The following is a 22,379-nucleotide window of genomic DNA, read 5'->3' as shown; positions in this document are numbered from 1 at the left end:
AACATCCCTGGTCTCTCAGATTGTCATAATAATTGTGCTGGCAGTGTTTGTATGAGAGCAGAAAGTTTCCATGTTTAAGGCTATCTTTATTTAGTGTGACCCTTTGACACTGAAAAACAAAATGTCAGTGATAACAGTTTCCTTGTTAAATAATCACTGGAGGGGGTGCTGCAAAATAAGACAACAACTTGTACTACTAGCCTAATTCCCTCAAAGTTGGGATGCTATGTAAAATGCAAATAAAATAGAACATAATTATTTGCAAATCTCATAAACCCATATTGTATTCACAGAAATGACAAATAGAACAGGGACAAAAATGAAGTTTTTGTTAAAACTTTCATATGCTTTTTCAAAGCATGCCATTTCTAAACACATCAGTTTTCTTTAGAAAGAAATACAATAACAGAATTATTTCCGAAAAAACAAAAAATGATTAGGGTCAATTTAAATGTATAATTAACCTTTTTATTGAGCCATGGCACCGTGGCGCTGTGCAGTGATGTCCTTTAACTTTCTAATGCTCATAGTGTGTAAAATCTAGTTAAAACTGAAAGTTACCTGCCAGTTTACACACAGTATAAAAACTTTAGCAAGAGTTTGAGCTGTCACTTGAGAAAGATCATGCCAAAAACAAAGAAATTACTTAAGTCATTTCTTTATGATAGACTTGGATATCAATACACCTACCTCCTGGAGAGTGTTGTTCACTTGCTTGGCTATTGTGAAGGGCTAGAAATGATTCTGTGATCATCCATCATCCACCACTGTTGTCTTCTGTGGATGTCCAGGTCTTTTTGTATTGCTGAGTTCACCAGTGCTTTCTGTCTTTCTCAGGATATAGCAAACAGATTTTGCCACTCCTAATATTTTAGCAATTTCTCAGAAGGGTTTTTTTCTGTCTTCACAGCTTAAGGATGGCTTGTTTCACCTGCATGAAGAGCTCCTTTGACTGCATGTTATCTGTTCACAGTAAAAAAAATCTTCCAAATGCAAGCACCATACCTCAGATCAACTCCAGGCCTTTTATTTGCTTAATTGACAATGACATAACAAAGGAATTGCCCAGACCTGCCCATGAAATAGACTTTGAGTCCAAATACTTTTGGTCCCTTTAAAAAGAGATTGGCACATGTTAAGGAGCTGAAACTCCTAAACCCTTCATTCAATTTAAATGTGGATACCTACAAAGTAAGCACTACAGTAAACACAAAAATGGTTGCCTGATGTTATTCTGTTTTTAGACTTGAACTGTTTGCATCATCAAATCACACATATTTTCCTTTACTGTAAATAAGCACAATGATGCTGTATCAGCTGCAATTTTCTCCTTCACCAGCAGATAGTGCAAATATGCTCCTTTAATGAAATTGCTTCCTTGTTCTCTTTTAACCTCAAGTTGCAAAAGCATGAAGGCCTCTCATTGCAGTCCTGTTTTGCTTCTTGTGTTTTCCAGAAACATTTATGAAATATATATAAATATTAAATACTTAATAATTATTGATTTTCCATTAGACCACCATGAAAAAATGATCATTAATAACTGTTTAGAGTTACTTTTCCTTTACCCTGTCCCTGTGTTTGTTATGTGTGTGTTCGTCCATGGTAGTGAAGTCATGCAGTGCTTCATCTGCATTCAACACTTTCACCTCAACAGTCACATCTATTCACTGCCTGAGGTCTCAGTCTTTTATGTCCCCTGCTTACAGTTCACTGTGTCATTTCAGGGTCATTTTAATGCTATATAGAAATTTGCTAATCAGCTCTTTTGGTCCTCAGCATATCAGACAGGATTATCCTCAAGCAGCACGCCGCCTGTCTCCCTGTTTGTCCGCTTCTTCTGCCATAGCTTATCAAGCTGACAGAAGCCCCGCACATCTGACCCCAGCATCTTTTACAGACTTTTCCTCAGTATCACAACCAACAGCATAGACTGTCAATCAGAAAACCTGCATGCTGTTATTAAGTTTTTTGATGAATTTGGGCTAAAGGTTAACTTTCATTTTGGTCCCTCAAATGAAAGGTGGGGGTATTTTCCTCAGAAAAGAGTGAGAGACTTTTTACTTTGGCATCACTACACTTTTCATACCATCAGTTACATTATCTCATATCTGAATATTTCTTTGGAGATTTACATTCAAATGACACATAAGATTCATTCAAAGCAACATTTGGGTCAGAATAGGTTGCAACCCATCAACAGATATGTAAGTGTAAAGAAGAAATATTAGAACCTAAAGATGTCTCTAAAAACCTTTGCTGCCAAGTATTGAGTCTGTTTTTCAAAAACAAAACAAAAAGGTAAGTAATTTGGGATGAAATGCTCAGTAAAGTATCAATAGTAAGATAGAAAGTATCATGTTCTTGTTGATAGTAGCATGTGATCATTATTGCATTATGTGAATGCTGTAATCTCCTCAGTACAAATTCAGTATAGTCAGTATAAACAGCATTGCAAATTTTAAGCTACGCGAGATGAAGTTATATGGTCAGATTCATTAAAAATACAGTGTCGGATTGGTTCATCTTGAACCTTCATTATTTTAGGATGTTTTTCTTTCAGTGTTTCTTTCAGATTAAAGTATAATGTTAAGGTTGAACTGAATTCTGAATTAGTTTAGTACAGAAAAACAAATGGCTGAAAACGCTACAATAGTCTCAGTAATATCCTGTAATACTGTGGGGTAAACTATGAGAAACAGAGAATAGTTCTGTACTGGACAAAGTTAGTCTTTTCTGGAACTGTTGTTGCCCTTTTAGTTAAAACTGCTCTGGGCTCACCCAAATGTTGGAGCTATTTTGAGCGGCGGTGTAGGAATATTTTTCAGTCGTGTCACATTCATTTCAATCTGAGCTGCACTTTAGTCCACTGTATCTGTGTCACGTAGAGAAAAATTAAAACCCTGTAAAGCTTTGAGTTGTTTATTGGCATTTGCTGAGACTTTTCCTGCACTAAATTATTCCACCGATCGTTTTGCTAAATAAAAAAAAAGGCATCTGAATAATTAACAAAACAAAACTGAAATATGAAGTGCGGAAAATCTTTAATCAGGAGGGTTTTTTTGTTTGGTTGTTTTCTTTTTTCTGGAATTCAGAGTATTGATCACTGAAACATTTTCAGAAGCAATCTGAAAATGTAGTGTAACAAAGTGAAATCAAAGGTTGACTGTAGGGTGATTAGCCCTCACAGCAATAAGGTTCAAATCCAGTCTGGGACGTTTCTGAGTGTGCGTGGGTTCTGTCCGGGCAATCCAGCTTTGTCCCACAGTCCAAAAACAAGCATGTTAGATTAATTGATGATTCTGGATTAACCCCTGGAATTTCTCTCTGACTTTTGATTCATGGTTGGACAACATCAGGCAACAGGAAGTGTGACAACATCACTTAAACCAAAAAGGCTTAATGATCTGTAAGACTGGATCCAAAGGGTGGCTACAGGCAACCTACTGGCCATCAGAGGACGGTGCACATATTTACAGAACTCAAGCAAATGGATGGATGGAATTTTTACATAAAACATTTGACAATTAAACTATATGAGCCATAATGTGAAGCAACAACAGTAAAAGAGAATTATTTTAGCAATCGTTGCAGAGTTGTTTGTTCACTTTAGGTTTGCATATAAAACCATACTATATGAGAATCTCATATTGTACTTGGGAGTCCTATTGCATAAGAATGTGAGTGACCAAAGACTACTTGGTTTGAAGTGATTTGGTTAGGAGAAAAACCATAACGGCAAGTCTTGAGTTTTGTGCTCTGTCAAACAATTTTATAGGTCTCAGGGGGTCACCTACAAAAATGAGTAAAACCAAAATTAAGTAGACCATTGTGGACAGTGAGCCTCATCTCCATCATCAAACATACATATAGCCGTACATAAAAATTTATAGTAGCTACAAACGGCAAAACCACAAATGTATTTATTTGTTTTGAAAGGCTGTTTCTCGTTTCGTATGGATTTATAGTAACAACATTTTACGAGGAAAAGTAATAAACTGTAACGCTTGCGATTATGTGTGCTCTGTGTCACTCTGTGGCAGGACTAATACTCCAGACACAAAATGAATCTAAAAACTATTAATTGCAATTAAAAAGTGGCGCTGGCGGTTAATACATGTGCGAATGTGTAAATATAAGCGTAGGTAAGCCTGCGAATTTGCTTGTCGTCTGTGCAGATGAACATAAATATCAGGATAATGTTTATCACTATTAATATTCTTTTTTGTTTATCGTTTGATCAAACCCTCACACCTAAAAATTTGTTTGTGGGAAAAAGTTGTTTTTAAAGTTGCTTCTTTTTTAAAATATATTTATTTCTAAGAGGCTACTTCTATCATACCGGCGCACGCGCGCGCGCACACACGCACTCACACGAGGACACACTGGCCATGTGACGTGAATGCCCCCTGTTCCTGTTACAGAAGGAGGGAGGCAGCAGTTGAATGTAAACCTTCACACTGATGGAGAGAAGCGGCCAACATCAGGAGTTGAGGGGAGTCAGTGAGCGCTGTTCTTTTCCAGTATGTGCAGGTTTTTTTGTTTTTCCTCGGGCGCGGATTATTACTCCGGGAAACCTCGGCCTCTAATGGGGAGCAGCTGCGTTAACTAGTGAACAGACTTCCATTAGCTGTTTTTCTTTGCCGCCAGCCAGGTCACTGAGTGCGCACACACTGTGGGTTTATCCGCAGGAAGAGGGGAGGTAGGCTCCCTGTTTAGTGGCACTTTTTTTTCTCCTCTTCTAATAGAGAAACCGGATCACGTGAACAGGTGGCGTTATCTTTCGCTTAAAAGCCCCGAGGAAGTTAGAGAGGAGAGAAGAGGGTAAGGACTGCAAGAATTCAATTTCAGCTCAAAATTCAGCTGGATTTTGTTGAACTCAACTATCAACAACACCTTTACTATTACTATTATTACTATTACTACTACTACTACTACTATTACTACTATTATTATCATTACTATTACTCTGCAGTTTGTTAGATCTTTTCCGCTACTGTTTTGTGATGAAGCTGTAGATGAAGGGACAACGAGACACTTGACAAACTGCTTTGGTATGGCTGCCGGAGTGTTAACTGGCCCGGGCCAGGATGTGGTTTGCAGCCAGTGGGTACAACCACAAAACAGCAGCAGCTCCCAGGCTCAGGGTTGACTTGTCACAGACACTCCCTCATCAAATGACTCTGTCTTGACTCACACAGGAGTCACAAAGGTGCTGCAGGCAACAGCATGGGCAACTCCTCCAGGAAGGGAGGGGGAGAAGAAGAGGAGGAAGAGGGGGGGAAAGATGGCGAAGAGGCAGAATTTTCCGAGAAGGAGAAGGAAGTAGTGCAGGAAGTAGAGGAGGAACTTCCGCTTGGAGTGGAGGAGTTGCTGGAGAGTGGAGACCCCGTGTTGGACTTGAGCTACCGTAAATTTAAGCGTTTGCCTTCACGTGTTTGTGACCTGATGCATCTGGAGAAGCTTTATGTTTGTGGAAACAGCCTGCGCACCCTGCCCGACAGCATCTCCCAGCTGCAGGGTCTGCGGATACTTGCCCTCGACTTCAACAAAATAGAAGATGTTCCTCTGGCCGTCTGCGACCTCACTAACCTAACCCGTCTCTATTTGGGCAGCAACCGCCTAATGAGCTTTCCACCTGAGCTGAGCAACCTGCAGAATCTGCGGTGCTTGTGGATGGAGAGCAACTACTTCCAGAGATTCCCACGAGTGCTCTATGACTTACCCAACCTCAAGTCCCTGCAGATGGGGGACAACCGCCTGAAGACTCTGCCTCCTGACTTGTGGCGCATGGAGGCTCTGAGGGGATTGTGGCTCTACGGAAACCGCTTTGACACCTTCCCAAAAGTCCTTCTTCGAATGAAGTCCTTGGAGATCCTAGACCTGGACCGCAACAAGATATCAGAAATTCCCAGCCTGAAGCGTCTCAGAGCCCTGCGCCTTTTCTCCTATGACCACAACCCAGTCAAGGAACCTCCTATAGTAGGTGAAGACGCTGTCTTGGTTGGGGAGGGAGCTGCAGAGTTTTTGGAGGTGCGTGAGGCCAGGAAGGAGAGACGACGAAAGGCAGCAGAGAAAGAGGCAGAAGAGCTGGCACTTGCAGGAGAGGAGCCAGTGATTCATGGCATCCTCAAGAACAGTAGCTCAAAGCAAGCACCAAATGAAGCTGCAGTGACCATAGAGGACACAGATGTTAAAGAGGAAGAGCTTCTGGTGAAGGAGGAAGAAGTGGAGGATGAAGTGGAGGAAGAGGAAGGAGGGTATGTGGAGCCTCCAATAAACGAGTATGGCGGGACTGAGCTCGAATATGACGAAGAGGCGGTCGAATATGAGACAGAGGAGCTGATATGTGAGGGAGAAGGGTTTGAGTTTGAGGGAGAGGAGCTAGAGTATGAGAGGGCTGAGATGGACTATGAGGATGTGGAGGAGTTGGATGACACGGGGAGACAAGATGAAGGGGCGTGAAAGGCCCCTCCAAGATCCAGATGATCTGCAGGACAAGCTGGACATGAATGACAGGAAATCCTGCAGATACAGTTGATGTTTTGGGACTTTTTTGTGTAGCTGTGCTGCTAATTTAAAACCTGTTGTTTGCTGTGAATATAAATGAGCCGGGCATTATGTGTCTAAAAATTAACAACATCTCACTCATCTCCATATGATCAGATCAGAGCTGGACTCAGGTAAAGAGAGAGTGTGTGTGTGTACAGTGTGTGTAGTTGTTTTACAATAAAACTACTTGCAGTGGGCATAGGAGACCAAGTTTCCCGTTATTAAATAATTACCCGTCTGATTATGTCAGTCACTTGTGGGAATTTATTTCTTAATTGTGAAGCGGTGAAACCACTAGCCACCGCTTGCTTCACTGACACAATTTAACATTTCTGTTACATCATCATCAGTGTCTGTTTTATGTGCTCGACAGTGCACCTCATCTTGGTTCATCACTATTTCTATAAACCGAGACTGTCTGTGCGTGCAAATGGACGTACTGGACTTGGATATACAAAATATTTATGACATGCTAAACAAACCCCCCCCCCCCCCCCCCCCCAACTCTTGTCAGTGTTGTGTAAGCATTCCTGTGAGTGTCAGTGTCCAGAACGAACGAGAGACGAGCGGGATTATTACAGCGATGAATAGCTGGGGTGCCTCACCATAAAAGGGAAGTCCATGGGGAGGGAACATGAAATAGACTTGACTCCCCCACCACCAATCAAAAGCCCCCCTGCAGGTCAGGTGAAGGCTCGGGTGACCTTTGTGTACTCCTTTTTGTCTGTGACTACACCTTTTCTATCTTTGTCTCTAGCATGGAGCAGGCCAGGCCCTTGTTCTCCTCTCATCTCTGCACTCATTATTCATGTGGGGCACGCGTGTAATCCAATCCTCTTTCCCTCCACGTATCTTTTTCTCACATCTCATTGAAAGAGTGAAATATTTATCCCAACACTAAAATATTAATGCTTGCACTCATGAGGCAGAGCGTGTCAACTCGTGTGTCTACGCTCGGGAACAGACTCAGACTCACCACTCTAATTTTAGATTTGTTTCTACACGGAAAACCACACATAATACATATTATAAATGCAGGGCAGCAGTTGATAGATATTTTTACTACTGTTTAGCTGTTTTGGTAAATATTATACAGTTTTTTTGGTCGCTATCAAGAAAGGTAGAGTCCCCCAAGCTTTCCTCTCATTACATCCGAGAGAGGGCAAAAGGTTTTAACATCTAGCGTTTTATGTTTAAAATGATACAGAGTGCTATAACAGAGCTTAGTATGTCCTTTTGTTAATAGAAAAATCATCTTTATTCTTAATTAATATATTAAAAAAAGCCTGATTAATATGTTAAATGAGAAATATAGTTTGAATCATGGAAATGTTTGTTTTAATGCCTGGATTGTGTGTGCAAAGACATCACTTTTGAGCAAAACTAAAAAAATAACCAAACAAAAACACACATTTGGTTCCAACTTCTTGACTTGAACTTGAATTACTATTACATGTGTTAATTTACATCATGTAAGTGATGTTTCAGCTCTTGTTTGGTCACTTCCTTTACTTCTAATAATAACAAAGCTGTGTGTGCAGCTATGCTATGAGGCCAGCTGACTCACAGCATCATTGCTAACATGCTGATATTGAGAGGTAGCATTGTTTATAGCGTTAACTCGTCTTAGTCCAGCTTTTTGGATTGCTAACATTTCCTTTTCTCTAAACCAATTATAGCTAAAACTAACAAAATGTAGATTTTGAACAAAACAAAACTGATCTGATGAAAATCTTAAGGGGTCTCCAAAATCAGTCAAAGTCATCCTCTGGGGAAATTTTATGTATAAAAACCTCCTGGCAGTTAATCAAATAGTTAATTCAGTCCAGACTACATCACTGGAGAAACCAACAGACTGACATTGCCTGTCTTGCATCACTGTGGCTGACATACACACTCACTGGATCCTAATGTTTGCCAGTATCTCACTTTTGCCTTCAGATCTGCCTTAATTATTTGTGGCATAGTTTTAACAAGGTACTGGAAACATTCATTTCAGATTGTGGTCCATATTAACATGACAGGATCACATTTGCTACAAATTTACAAATCTTCTAATCTAACAGATTCCAAAGGTGCTCTACTAGATTGAGATCTTCAACTATGGAGACTATTTGAAGACAGTGAATTCATTGTCCCGTTCAACAAACCAGTTCGAAATGTCAGCTTTGTGACATGGCACATGATATCCTGCTGGAAGCATCATCAGAAGATGGGAACACTGTGATCATAAAGGGATGGACATGGTCAGCAACAATACTCACGTGGGAGGTGGTGTTTAAAGAATGCTCAACTGATACTTAGGGACCTAACATGAGCCAAGAAAATGTCTTTCCCACCATTACACCACCAGCCTGAACCACTGATACAAGGCAGGATGGTTCCATGCTTCGGCTTTACAATCCCAGCATAACAGTCGAATCTAAACTCAAACTAGGCAAAGGTTTCTAATCTTCTATTGCCTAGTTTTGGTGAGAGAGCTTCTTGCTGCCATGTGACACACCACACATTCAAAGATTCTCTTTTGCATATCTTGGTTGTAACGAGTGGTTATTTGAGTTAGTGTTGCATTTATAAGAGCTTGAAGCAGTCTAGCCATTCTTCTGATCTCTGGCATCAACAAGGCGTTTTTACCCAGACGAGCTGCATGTGATTGACTAACTAGATAAGCACATCTCTCCAACTGACTGATAATGCAATCACTGGCGTGCACAGATAGAGACGAGGTGGTGCTGAAGCACTTGCCCTTTTGCCCTCAGTCCAAAAAAGTGCCCTTTTGAAAGACGTGATTTTTTTTTTTTTAAAGCTGCGCGATTTAAAAAGGTGTGAAAATAATGGCTTGATTTGTGCCCCTTCTTCAAAGACACCCGAACCCTGTCGCTTTTTCACTGTCACCGTGTCACGTGAACACGCTTGCAGTTCATTTGTTGTGAGGCGTGTAGCAGTGGCATGACATAGGACTAGGCATAGTAGGCTAACTATAGCGACTGGGAGCCACGGCGGACAACACGGCAGCTCTTTCCCTTCCCAACCAGTCAGGTAACCCATGAATCGAGTGAAATTATTCTGTTTGCCCTCTAAGACCAACCTGCAATTGTTTTGTTGTGAAGTAGCCTGTCAGAAACTGCACATGACAAACTTTGCCAGCTTGCCCCCTCCATCCATCCATATGGATAAACAAAAAAACGACACATTTAAAATGTAACCTAAACCATTTAGGCAACCCCCACTCTCCATCAATTCCGACCTGATTGTGACAGAACAGTGACGTTGTTATTGGTAGTTTGAAGGGTACGGTGTTGGGGGTGGTGCATGTTAAAAGTTTTGAGAAGCACTGGTTAGACATGTTAATTTTTTTTGGTGTAACATATTGGCAACATTAACACATTAATTTGCTAAAGGAAAAATAGGCAGTTCCCAATTGCCTGTGATGACCACAGTCAGTCTTATTCGTTCTCATACATTTTGGTCTATTTATTTACTAATTTCAGCAAGCATAATGCCTAGGAAAGAGAGGCTGAGAAAGGAGAAAGAAAGGGATCTACAACAGGCAGCCCAGGGAAGCAGTTCTCTGCTCTCCTGGATGAAAGCAAAGGAAAATGAAGATGAAAGGTCAGAGTCAAGGGCAGAGTCAGGTTCTATTTTAATGTTTTAATGTAACCTGCTCCTTGCAGTTAATTCTATTGAAAAATCTTAAAAGCTGTTCACACTTAGTTTTTAATGAACTTAATCAGCAGGCATTGAGCTAACTATTATTTTGTACCTACGAGTTATTTCTATGTTACAAGACTTGCAGTATGGGTTATTATTAAAACTTCAATGTGCTGCAATGTGGGCCCATGTCAGCCTGATATACCTTACCCAAAAACTGAGGGGAGATCATTCCAGAAACAGTGGTTTTCTGCTAATGTGTGGCTGGAATACTCACCCACTGCTAATTCAATGCATTGTTTTAGTTGTCGGCTTTTCCTCTCGGATGAAAAATATAAAAGCAGAACAGCCTGGACAACTGATGGCATCAGAAAGTGGAGTACTGCTCTTGAAAAAATCAAACAACACTCCAGCGCAGAGATGCACATGACAAGCATGGTTAGATGGATCAATTTCCAGAAAAAGGCCCTTCAGTCTGCATTTGATGTTTCAGACGTAAAAGGGGTGGAAGTTAGAGAGCGAGAGAGGCAGACAAACAAAGAAATCCTGACAAGATTAATTGACCTAACAGTGTATCTTGCACGTCAGGGACAAGCATTCCGAGGTCATGATGAGAGTGAGTCCAGTGATAACCGTGGCAATTTTCGTGAATTAGTCAATGTATTTTCCCGCTACGATAGTGTGCTGAAAATGCATTTGGAAAAAATTGCCACAGTTAAAGCCACCAAGACAAGGCCCCAGGGGTCACTGCTTTCCAACTGAAGTCAAAATGACATCATTGCAGCACTAGGAACTTACATCAGGAAGGAGATACAACGTGAAATAAAAGAGGCTGAAATGTATTCCATTCTACTTGATGAAACCTCTGATGTTTCACACAAAGAGCAAGTGTCATTTGTTGTGCGATATTTTCATCATATGCAAATAAAGGAGAGATTCATCGAAGTGTGCAATGTTGATACAACTACAGGCCAGGAGCTGGAGAATACAGTGTTCTTGCTTCTGCAAAAGAATGGCCTAGAGATGAAGAACATGTATGGTCAAGGCTATGATGGAGCAGCCAACATGAGTGGCATGTATAAAGGTCTCCAAGCTAGAATCCGTGCACACAATGAGAAGGCCCTCTATGTGCACTTCAAAGCCCATTGCCTCAATTTGGTACTAGTGGAGGCATCAAAGTCCAGCAAGCATTTTGTGACATTTTTCAACTTGGTGGAGAAATTGTATGCCTTTTGCTCAGGCTCCCCAAAGCGTCATGCTGCCTTGGTCAAATTTCAGGAGTCTCTCTTTCCTGGACAACGTGTTATGGAGCTCCAGCAGCTGTCAGATACTCGATGGGCTTGCAGGGAAAAAGCACTGAAGGCACTTCAGAGAAATTTGAAAGCCATTTTGATGCTCCTTGATGACATCAGTGACAGTGACCCACCTAACCTGGCCCAAGGTGATGCTCAGATGTACAGAAATGCCATTAATTTTATGTTCATTCTCTGCATGGAAATCACCACACCAGTATTCGAAGTCACTGCTTTGGCATCAGATTCTCTGCAGGAAGAAGGGTTGGACCATTCCACTGCCTACAAGGTGTAGGTGTGATGGTGTGCTTCACACATTGCAAACCATGAGGTCTGAGGAGAAATTTGGAGAGATATTTAGATGTGCATCAGAGAAGGCAGAGAGTTTCAACATTCCAGTACCTACCGTGGTGCCTGGTCAGGAGAGAAAGCGGAAAGTTCCAGTGCGTTTCCAACACAGCACCACAGTGTCTCAAGTAGGTGCTCAGTTTGAGTCAGTGGAGGCATATTTCAGGAGTGGTGTATATTTCACCTTTCTGGACATCATGACTGGGGAATTGAACAGGAGGTTCAAAGGGGACAATACTGGAAGCCCAACGGCCAGAATCATTCAGTCCTTCCAGCCCTTAACTGTGCATGCTAACTGGGTAGGCCCACCAAACCCAGAAGCCATTGAAGCTGTCCACATCCTCTGTGAATTCTATGGAGAAGATGAGGACCAGCTCAAAACAGAATTAAAGGTCTTCCACTCCAGCTTTAGTTCAAAAGACCTCAGAGAAATATTTCTGATACTGAGGGAAAATAATGGCCAGCTGATCTTTCCTGCCTTTGTCAAAATGATTCAGATCTACGCAACACTACCAGTGACAACTGCGACAGTTGAAAGATCCTTTTCAAAGCTAAAAATAATCAAAAATAAACTAAGAAGTTTGTGTGGAGAAGAAAGGTTGTCTGATCTCCTCTTGTTGGCCATTGAGAAAGATGTGGAGATCAATTACAACGAGGTCATCAACATCTACAAAGACATGGCACCAAGAAGGATGCTTCTTTAGAGCAGTACACTCCATTTAATGGACACTTGAGAATATGTATGTATATGGTTTAGAGTTGGATACAGATTTTATCTTTTTGTGGTGTGATTTTTGATTTTTAGAGAATGTTTTGAAATAAAAGTCAAATTGCATTTAACCTGTGCGATTTTTTTATTATAAAAAGAAAAGGTTTTCCACATATGCAAAAAGTGCCCTTTTTTCCCCCTGGAGCACTTGCCCCCCAAAATGTCTGTGCACGTCACTGAATGCAATTAAGTGTATATTATGGCTGTTAATGTCACATATCTTTCATAAATACTATGGTGACACCCCCAAAAAACCAACGTAGTTAAAAATCTCTTGTTTTGACACAAGAGTTATTATATTGATAATGCAGAATGGATTACACTGATAATGTAATGTCGTTTCTGAGAGTTGGCTCAGAGTAGGTGCACAGTATGTAGCTGCACAATAGTGCAATCTCAGCCTCCTACTCAGTTTAGGCTCTGCTGCTCATCCAGACTCTGCTGTGGGTGGCAGAACAGTTTGACACACCACAGACATCCTTGGAAATCAGTGCCTTACTCAGCCTGGCTGTAATTATTTTTCCCATTAGTTTACACTCCTCTCATTCTCTGTAGGTCAGTGACAGTAAGGTGGTCAAAGACAATGCATCATCTCGTTCACTCCCTCTTTGGATTTCTACCATTCACACATCTGGCTGGCGAAGTTTCCACTCAAAAAAAAAAGCAATTCATATTTGTTGTATGCATTTAAACGATTTTATTAATAGAACATGCCAAACTGCAAACAAACAAAAAACTTCAGTTTTTATTTGTGACAAAGCAGCAATGCAGGTATCATCACAGGTGTGAGAAGGTCTAGCCCCTGAGGATGTACCTGTAGAATAAAACTAGGTCATGTCAGTCAAAGGAAATCTGTATGATACGACTTCATGAGCATAACATACATACCTGTCCGTATCCCGAAGATTGTAGCCACTTTCCATTTTAGAGCTGACAATCCTGGGACAAGAGTTCGTTGATTTGAACTTTTCTGGACTTTTCCAGTTTCTGTCATCACGATGACAAAACCTGGAAAATAAGCAGGTAGCCAAATAGTGTAACGCACTTTACAGTTATAGGGTGAAAAGTGACAATTTATTAAGTTAATTAATTAACTTAATTACACTTACTTGCTTTTATAATGTGTGATGAAGTCTGAAGGATCAAGTGGTGCATCAGGAAAAGTTTGGTTTTTATGAGTGTTCAGAACATATCCTGTGGGTTTCTAAAAAATTAAAATGTTGTTGAACAATCCAGATAACGTGCTGATAAATAGAGTGAAAAACTATTGCATGAACATATTTAACCTTTTGTCCAATGATAGATGGCATCGGGGCCTCTGTTTTAGTCTGGGGCGATGACAGAAGAGAGACCTAGATGATTAGAGACAGAAATAAGTAATTAAATAAAAACAAAAAGCATTAATGTTGCGCTTTTACATCAAAGAAAAACTGTGAAGAAGTCAGCACTAACAGGGTGGGCCAAGGGAGCGATGTCACCTCGTGTGAATCCCGTTTCTCTGCAAGAACGGCTGCACAGGCCCGATTTCGCCTCAGTACCCTGAGACACAGAACAAACTTCAGAGTTATACATGAAAGATTCCCCTGCGCTCCCCCTCCCCCCCCCGAATGAATTCAGCTTTTTGTGTGGCTCAACCTGCAGCAGGGACAGTGGCATGAAGTCTGTTTTCATCACTGAGCTGGGAGTCTGATGAGGTTCACCCTGAATATCAACAGTTGGCAGTTACAAGTAGATATACAGATAAGAACTCACAGATACACATACTGTAGCTGCCAGAGGACTTCAACTGTACTAAAAAATTGAAAAGATTCAAATATCCCAGTTTCAGCATTTGGCATGCTGTCTATATACTTGATTACACAGTCACCAGCCACCTTGGACACACCTGTTCAACTGATGATTAACACAAGTACCTCAAACAACCAATCACGTGGGAGAAGCTCAGTGTAATTAGACATGTAGCCAAGCTTCAGAACGAGGGAAAGGGGTTATTTAAGCGACTTTGAATGTTGCATGATTTACCCACCTCACAACCATCTCTGGAGTTTATAGAGAATGGCCTAAAAAAGAAAACATTCAGTGAGAATGGCTAAACTGCTCTAAGATGAAAGGTGGGCAACAGTAACTCAAACAACCACTCCTTACAACTGTTCTGTTCTCAAATGGCCTCCTTCACAGGCATTAGATATCAATCCAGTAGGGCATCTTTGGGATGTCCAGTGAATAAATCTACAGCAACTGTGTGATACTATCACAACAATATGGACCAAAATCGGATGACTGTTTCCAACATTGTCTATTTGTCATGAGGACCTGAGGCCGCTCTGAGGCCTAAAGGGGTCCATCCCTGTACTAGTAAGATGCAACTAATGAAGTGGCCAGTGAGTCTATACAAGCTTTTTATGATTTGCATTCTGTTTTTTGTTAAATTTTGCACAGTATCCCAACTTTTGGATATAGCATGTAGTTTAAAACAAATATAATCCCTTTGTAACCATGATGTAAAGCCAGGTTTTGGATACACAGGCAGCATTTTCACTTGGATTTCTTAATAGGAGGTTATTAAAAAAATGGAAGAATATAAAAATCTCAGCTAAGAATAGCTTCCAATACCTTTAAAAACCACTCACCATCAAGCTGGTGTTAACCTGAAGCTCTGCTGCCTTAGTGAAACCACTCCCTCCTTTAGGACCTACAGTCACATGGTTCTGAGAAACTGAAGCAACAATGTTAGCTTTTTCAAAATGAAACTGTGGCATTTTATTAAAGTTTTCCATTATTTGTAGTTATAAATGAACAGCTCAAGCTCACAAAGTTCTGCATTGTAGCCTTTAAATTACCTGCTGGCGTAGGACGATGAGGCACAAATGAACTTTGATATTCTGTCTGAGGAAACATTTAAGCAATAACAGAAAGTTTATGTATATAACATAATATTACACTTTCCATCATCTTGAAGAGGTGTGTTTAAGTGCTGTCAAACCGAGCTGTCATACCTTCTCCTCGACTGATGCGGTTTTTGGCTGAATCCTCAGCTGATGGAAGCCGCTGTTTCCAGGTTTGTTAACGATGTTTGTTGAAGACCCAGAACATCCAGAGTGGATGGGAGGCTGGTAGTGTTGTTTAGTTTGAGAGACGAAGCTGTCAGATAACAAGAGTCTGAAAAACAAAGGCAGAGCCGAGTCTGAGGTAACACTTCAGACAAACACGCTTCATTCTTGACAGTCCAGCTTTTTTTTCTTTTTCTTTTTAATCTTTTATCGCATCAGGGAATCTAATTTACAGTGAAGCACCTACTCACTTAAAGTCCTTTGTTTACATCCTTTGAACCTCTCTGTCAGAGATTTTCACACACTTTCATACTTGCCTGTATAACCCAAGTGCATAGGTCTAATTTCATACATCAAGAACTGGTTTCCGAGGTTCCATTTAGCTCTTCCTGTGTAATTCATCTCCCATCACACTGTTTTTCTGCTTTCCAGCTCCCCTCAGTTACTGATATTTCAGATTTCATCTGTAAGTCAAAACCTTCTACTTGTCAGCTAGACCCCATTCCTACAGTTTTGGTTAAGGCATGTCTACCTTCTTTGCTTCCCCTCATATCTGCTATCATCTGTTCTTCACTTACCACTGGAACTGTTCCTGCTTCCCTCAAAATTGCCATCATCACCCCAATATTGAAAAAAACTGGTCTAGATCCCAATAATTTTGAGAATTTTCGGCCTTTTTCCAATATACCATTCCTTTCAAAAATTCCTGAGAAAATAGTTGCCACACAACTCCACTCACATTTAACTAATAATAATCTGTATGAACAGTTCCAGTCTGGTTTTCGCCCTTCCCATAGCACTGAAACAGCACTTATAAAAACAACCAAGGATCTTCTTATGGCAGCTGACTCCGGTTTACTTTCCATTCTTATTCTCCTCGATCTGAGTGCTGCTTTCGACACTATTTCTCACTCTGTACTTCTCAGTAGGCTAGCCTCCATCGGTCTCGCCCATACTCCACTAGCCTGGTTTAAATCATACCTGTCTGATGGGGCCCCTTCTTTTCATTATCTACCCTCTACTGCTTGGACATATTTTCCGTAAATGCAATATCCATTTTCACTGTTATGCCGATGACACCCAGCTTTATCTGTCCACTAAACCTGATTCTGCTCTTCCCCCATCCTCCCTTACCCTCTGTTTAGCTGAACTAAATTCATGGTTCTCTTCTAATTTTCTCAAACTCAATAGTAATAAGTCCAAGCTCCTCTTGGTAGGCGCTAAATCAACATTATCCAGAACCAACAGTTTCTCTGTTACTATCAATAACTCACCGGTCTTCATTTCTTCCTCTGTGAAAAGTTTGGGTGTCATCCTTGACAGTACTTTATCTTTCAATTCACGCATTAATAATGTTACTCGGTCTGCATATTTTCAATTGCGCAACATTAATCGTCTCCGTTCTTTTCTCACCCCACATGCCACTGCCATTCTTGTCCATAGCCTTGTTACTTCCCGGATTGATTATTGTAATTCACTTCTTTTTGGTCTTACTCAAAAATCCATCCACAAGCTCCAACGCGTCCAGAACTCTGCTGCCCGTATCATCACCAGGACCCCTTCTGTCCACCACATCACTCCTGCCCTGCAGCAGCTTCATTGGCTCCCGGTCAAATATCGCATCAATTTCAAAATACTCTTGTACACATTTAAGGCTATTCATCATCTCTCTCCTCCATATCTCTCTGATCTGGTTAAGATCACCGCCCCATCTCGTTGTCTCAGATCTTCTTCTTCCCTTTCACTCTCCGTCCCTTCCCCCCGTCTTGCAACCATGGGGAGCAGGGCTTTCAGCTGCTCTGCTCCACGACTCTGGAATTCAATACCTCCCGATTTAAGAAATATCTCTTCCTTCTCCCTCTAAGTCCCAACTCAACAGTGACCTTGAGTGTTTTGAAAGGCACTTTCAAATAAAATGTATTATTATTATCTTTATTACTTTCACATTTTGAAAGTAATAAAGTTCCTTTAAGCGTGGAAGCAGAGGCTTTGGAGAAAGATATCTGCAAGCATTCATCTAAATCCACAATGTGCCTGTAATCATTCTGGCTGACAAGATTTCACAGAGATGTGCAGCTTGACTGACATTTCTCAGATTCTTCTGTTAGCTTTTCTGCACATGCCAAAGTTGGACAAATATTAGCTCTACAGAGTCCCCCAGCCACCAGAGAGCTTTGCTCATCACTGAAGGAGAAGCACAGGTTTTGCTAATAACATTATCAGAAAATGATGAACCAAAATAGCCATTATAAAAGATGAGCAGAGGGCGGGGGGAAAAGTGTCCTGACACTTACGCAAACTGAGGGTTGTCAATGTGGTCCAAACTAGGCCTGTAATATATAGCTGGTCTGTGGTTTGATGTAAAGCCTGTCTCACTGGGACGCCCGAGATAAGAAGTGAATCCCATCCTGTCTGAGTCTGAGACAGATATAGCAAAATTGTCTGTCAGAACCCAAATTTGAATGCAAATCAGTGCGATTTATGCTGAAACTCTGGAGAGTCTCACTCATCATCTTCACCATGAGATGCTGTGTAAGTAGTATTGTGGAGTTTGACAGCGTTGTTGGTCAGTTGCCCCTTCCTGCCAATTGCTCCAGTAGCCGGTATGACAATCCTCCCCTGTTCAGCCATCTGTGACTGCTGTAATGGAAACAGTCACTGACAACAGTGATGGATGGCAAAAAAAACAATCCTGTGGGCCTGCGGACACTGCTGTAACCACAAATAAAAGTAAGTGTTACATCTAAGTTTTTAGCTCCGGCAGCATCCAGTTAAATTTGGAGCTTGCTGAATAAATGAGAACAGAGTCAGAAGGAAATAATGCAATAAGTGCTGCCTTTGTCTACTGCTGTATGAGTGGAGAGAGAGCTGCGATCCTCCAGGAAAGTCCCAGCCATTTTCACTCACCCTGAATATAAATGATCCCAGAAAAAAAAAAAAAAAAAAAAACCTAAACACAAAAGCACTGAAATCTGCCACTTAGTCCCAGGACGTACCTGCAACTCCAGGCTGTTTGTTCACCTCTCTGTCTTCGGCAGGTTTTGTAGGTAAACAGGTCTCTGTTGCTAGGAGATGCAGTATAACGGCAGAGCACTGCAGGTGAAAAGTGAAACAGTCTGCTCCAATTCATGCCTTTAATGTTTCAGCTGGGAATGTTGTCCTCCTTTTTGTTTCCTTTAAGATGTGTCAAAGAAAGTACTCCCTCTTTGAGGTCTAAGGTTTGAAGTATCACAACCTACAGTTTTAAAAAAGTCTTTACCAGATTGTAAAATTATTTTAATACACAAATCAGATGAACAGCACGTGACACATAGCACGCGCACACACCAAAATACAGACGTAATAAGAAAAATCACATGCACACCATGATTTAATAGCACGGCCATTGCAACATGTTTCTTTTTCATTCATTGTGTTGTAGATGTGCTGCAATGCTTGGGCTCATTGTCCTGTATTACTCATTTGGGCTTTATCTTTTAGACAGAAAGACTTAACTTTAGAACACTTTGGTAGTGAGGGGAGTTCATAATGGATCATCACCCCTACACCACTGTGCTTCACACTTGGTAGGTGTTTGGCTTTCACCAAACACGCCGCTGTACATTAGGGGTGGTGTGATCCCTGGCTGCTTCAGTCTTCATGCAAGTACAAAATGCTGAACTCCAAGTTCCCCATCACAGTCACATGATACATTTATCACGGTGTGAATCAGAATCAGAAAGGGTTTTATTGCCAAATGTTGAGCAGGTTTACAACATTAGGAAATTCCTGCGGTACTTAGTGCAAAACATATTGTAAGAAAACACTTAAATAAAAATAAAATTAAGCAGATTAATATATACACATGTGCAGGTGATGATCAGTGCAAAAATGGAACAGAATGCTTGTATATATATATATATACCTCATTTTAAGACATGTTAAGGGTGAAATCGTTCGTGTTCATACAGATGATGTTTTTTGCAGTAATATGTTCTGCACAATAGATAGTTATACTAGAGTGGCTCCTGTGGCTTTCTTTTGTATTCATCAGACAGCCCCGTTGGTGTGACAGAGTCTGGATGTCTCAGTCATTCATCAGCACCATTTGCTTTATATTTAAACTTCTCTGATTGCATACTAACCAGTTTTCACACATTCTCGGCAGCAGCAGGCGGCGTTCAGGTGTTACAGCTGACTGGCAAAACTAATTTCTCATCCTATTAGTGTGTTTAATTTAGTCCTAAACACAAATGTGCGTGTGCATATTATATATAATTTCTGTTTTCCAACATTATTACTCCACGGTCTGTCTGTGTACCCACCCTTTGACCCAGCTGTTGCACATTCAGGCGACTGCTCACGCCAACTCAGTACTGTTAATAACATTATAGAATATTTATTTACCCAAAGATGTGTTTTATAAATAGAGAGTGTCATATATTGTAAACCTTTAGATTTTGTAAGGTGTAAAACTCACCTTGACCTCACATAAAATTTCTGATTCACAGAACCAGTTATCACCTCCGGCCGGCACAGTTACTCCGTGCGTCCACTGGATGGCATGGTGATGCCACCGTGGCTCTGTCTTTAGTCTAAGGTTATATAAAAATGATGGATGGCTTGAAATCTGCATGACATCTTGATAAAAATGTCCATCCGAGACAGGGAGTTATCATCCGCTGCCGTTAGCTGCCTAAAACGTCTCAACACCATCTCCATGAGCATCTTAATTTAACACTGAGGATTTTCAACCCCTGGTGTTTTTTAGGCCAACCGGAATACTATCCAGGCTGGACATCAAAGTATTTCTTTATGGCTGCAGACATGGATGTATGTTATTCCTAATTAAAACTCGATCTGGGTGACGTTCCTGTTAAAACAAAAAGGGTGAAACAGCATGATTTTTACCCCATGACTTTCACACAACACCTGCTTTGTATAACAGATCCCACATGCTCTTGCAAAACAGTACGAGCACTTCAAATGGTATTATTTGCTTTAGTCTTTCATTACTCTGTGGTATTCAGAATTTCAGAAGCCTGTGAAATCTAACAGTTTTTTTGTTTTTTCGTGACAAGCTGCTTGCCCTTTAAATTCACTAAATCTAACAGTGCATAACAGTCGCACCATTTCCACCTTTTCCTTTTAATTCTCACCTTCTATTCCTTCTCTTTTCATCTCATTTCCTTGGTCTCACACTGCTTCCTCACCTCTGCCACATCACTACTTGCTCCTTTTCTTTCCTCCATCTGGCCAACACTGGCAGTCGGCGGAGCCTGTCTTTACCAAGCTGTTGCTTGTATTGCCGTTCCACAGCCTTTCTTGCTTGACGTGCTGTCGAGCCAAGCCTGGAACCGTTCATTATCTCCTCCAAAAAATAACTACTGGGAAACGCCTGCTTCATTGAAACTGACAGTCTCATTTCCTGCTTCTATTCTCTTAAACACAATGTGCACATTATTGGCATCTCTAATTATAAATTCACATACGGCAGGAATAGACCACACGCCTATTTTTATTCCAGTCAAAGACAAAAACCAGATGATTTCACTTATATTCAAACAACTTCAGCCTGAGAGGCAGAGAGGAGAAATTGATCAGAGGATGAACCTGTTTCACTCTCAGCTTTCAACTCTCACAGGAGACTCTCACCTCTACCCTGATTCATTATCTCTGTAATTCACCAATTTATGTCTGCTGTCCATCTATTTAACTCACACATAACATGACTGCTCTGTGATAAAGGTATCTCGATTAAGCCGACAGCGCTGGCAGTAAAGAAAAATCCTGCACCTTCTGCAACAGTTTGCACTTGAGGTAACACTTGAAATGCAGGAGGGAGTAAAATGACAAAAAAAAAGAAGGTGGATGCAGTTGTTCTAAAAATAGATGAAGGTGATGCAAGCAAGTGTCTCCCGTCGAGATGATGTGCTTGGCTTGCCTGCAGCCGTCTGTTGTAGTTCAGGGAGGGACGAAACCTCGGCCTCTGTCAGCAGGGGCTCGGCTGGCTCCGTGCTCGTCTGTTTTCTGGCCAGCTCTGCTCCTGATACTCCGCTGGTCCAGGAGGAGAATCTCGGCGGTTTCTCTGTCAGTTCAATAACCTGTTTCTATGTCTGCCATAGAATAGCATGGAATTAATGTTTAGAGACATAAAGAGCTAGCTCAGGCGCTAAGACCCTTCTTTGTGTGGCGGGTCTCAGAGGTGCTCTCTCTGCTTCACTACCTCACTGTTCTGAGTCTTATCTCATTCCTGCTTCCTTTTCAACTTCTGCACTTAATAGGCAAATCTGGCACACACCGTTTGGAGCAAATTGCATTGTCATCTTTTTCCATTTTGAGTTTCAGCCAGCTTTGGTGCATGCAAAGAGACAGACCGTGATGAGATGAGATGAGGAGGACTCAGGCATAAAATAAGACATTTAAAGTCAAAACAAGATTTCCTGACATGCACAAGACAACTTGAGGAGAAACTGATTTACTGGAGGGAAAACATATTTTTGGTATCATGTTTATGCTGCGGGAAATTCCTTTGAATGCTTTGAATCTTGTGTGATAGACTGGATATGAAACACAGAGCTGTTGAACCGGATATCAGAATGAAATGAGCTGTATGAACAATGAAGCACCTAACTGATGAAAAATCTTTCTATCATCACTGACAAGGGATTAAAAAAAACTTCTTCATATTGCAGCATGTTCCTGTGTGGTTCGTTTACCTTCATGCTTAATACTCAT

The 22,379-nt window shown here is 41.1% G+C and overlaps 3 protein-coding genes across 5 annotated transcripts; 2 read left to right on the top strand and 1 right to left on the bottom strand.

Annotated features, from left to right (window-relative positions):
• Positions 1-4,425: 4,425 nt before the first annotated feature.
• lrrc10b (leucine rich repeat containing 10B) lies at positions 4,426-6,749 on the top strand. 2 transcript variants are annotated; one of them, XM_026177074.1, is made up of 2 exons: positions 4,426-4,824; positions 5,202-6,749. In XM_026177074.1, the coding sequence occupies exon 2, from the start codon at positions 5,230-5,232 to the stop codon at positions 6,463-6,465; it is 1,236 nt and encodes a 411-aa protein (XP_026032859.1). In that variant the 5' UTR covers positions 4,426-4,824; positions 5,202-5,229; the 3' UTR covers positions 6,466-6,749. The 2 variants fall into 2 exon arrangements, with proteins under 2 accessions (XP_026032859.1, XP_026032860.1); XM_026177075.1 differs by having other exon boundaries at positions 5,013-6,749.
• A 5,055-nt stretch (positions 6,750-11,804) lies between these two features.
• LOC113027460 (uncharacterized) lies at positions 11,805-12,620 on the top strand. Its single transcript, XM_026177072.1, has one exon. The coding sequence runs from the start codon at positions 11,822-11,824 to the stop codon at positions 12,545-12,547; it is 726 nt and encodes a 241-aa protein (XP_026032857.1). The 5' UTR covers positions 11,805-11,821; the 3' UTR covers positions 12,548-12,620.
• A 683-nt stretch (positions 12,621-13,303) lies between these two features.
• saxo4 (stabilizer of axonemal microtubules 4) lies at positions 13,304-18,680 on the bottom strand. 2 transcript variants are annotated; one of them, XM_026177071.1, is made up of 12 exons: positions 18,659-18,680; positions 18,182-18,374; positions 17,957-18,080; positions 15,609-15,771; positions 15,453-15,498; positions 15,243-15,328; positions 14,248-14,313; positions 14,065-14,151; positions 13,899-13,964; positions 13,722-13,816; positions 13,501-13,620; positions 13,304-13,426 (listed from the first exon to the last, which is right to left on the bottom strand). In XM_026177071.1, the coding sequence occupies exons 2-12, from the start codon at positions 18,291-18,293 to the stop codon at positions 13,408-13,410; spliced, it is 984 nt and encodes a 327-aa protein (XP_026032856.1). In that variant the 5' UTR covers positions 18,294-18,374; positions 18,659-18,680; the 3' UTR covers positions 13,304-13,407. The 2 variants fall into 2 exon arrangements, with proteins under 2 accessions (XP_026032856.1, XP_026032855.1); XM_026177070.1 differs by lacking the exon at positions 18,659-18,680 and adding an exon at positions 18,570-18,589.
• Positions 18,681-22,379: the final 3,699 nt, after the last annotated feature.

Source organism: Astatotilapia calliptera, chromosome 7 (genome assembly GCF_900246225.1).
Source record: "Astatotilapia calliptera chromosome 7, fAstCal1.2, whole genome shotgun sequence".
Classification (NCBI taxonomy): Eukaryota; Metazoa; Chordata; class Actinopteri; order Cichliformes; family Cichlidae; genus Astatotilapia; species Astatotilapia calliptera.
This window is presented reverse-complemented; position numbering and strand designations above follow the sequence as displayed.

Coding starts and splice junctions, on each gene's coding strand:
- lrrc10b (XM_026177074.1), top strand. CDS start 5,230: ATGGGCAACTCCTCCAGGAAGGGAGGGGGAGAAGAAGAGGAGGAAGAG.
- LOC113027460 (XM_026177072.1), top strand. CDS start 11,822: ATGAGGTCTGAGGAGAAATTTGGAGAGATATTTAGATGTGCATCAGAG.
- saxo4 (XM_026177071.1), bottom strand. CDS start 18,293: ATGGCTGAACAGGGGAGGATTGTCATACCGGCTACTGGAGCAATTGGC. Junction 14,152..14,247: donor TGCCACTGTCCCTGCTGCAG/GTTGAGCCACAC, acceptor TCTGTGTCTCAG/GGTACTGAGGCGAAATCGGG. Junction 13,965..14,064: donor TCGCTCCCTTGGCCCACCCT/GTTAGTGCTGAC, acceptor CTAATCATCTAG/GTCTCTCTTCTGTCATCGCC.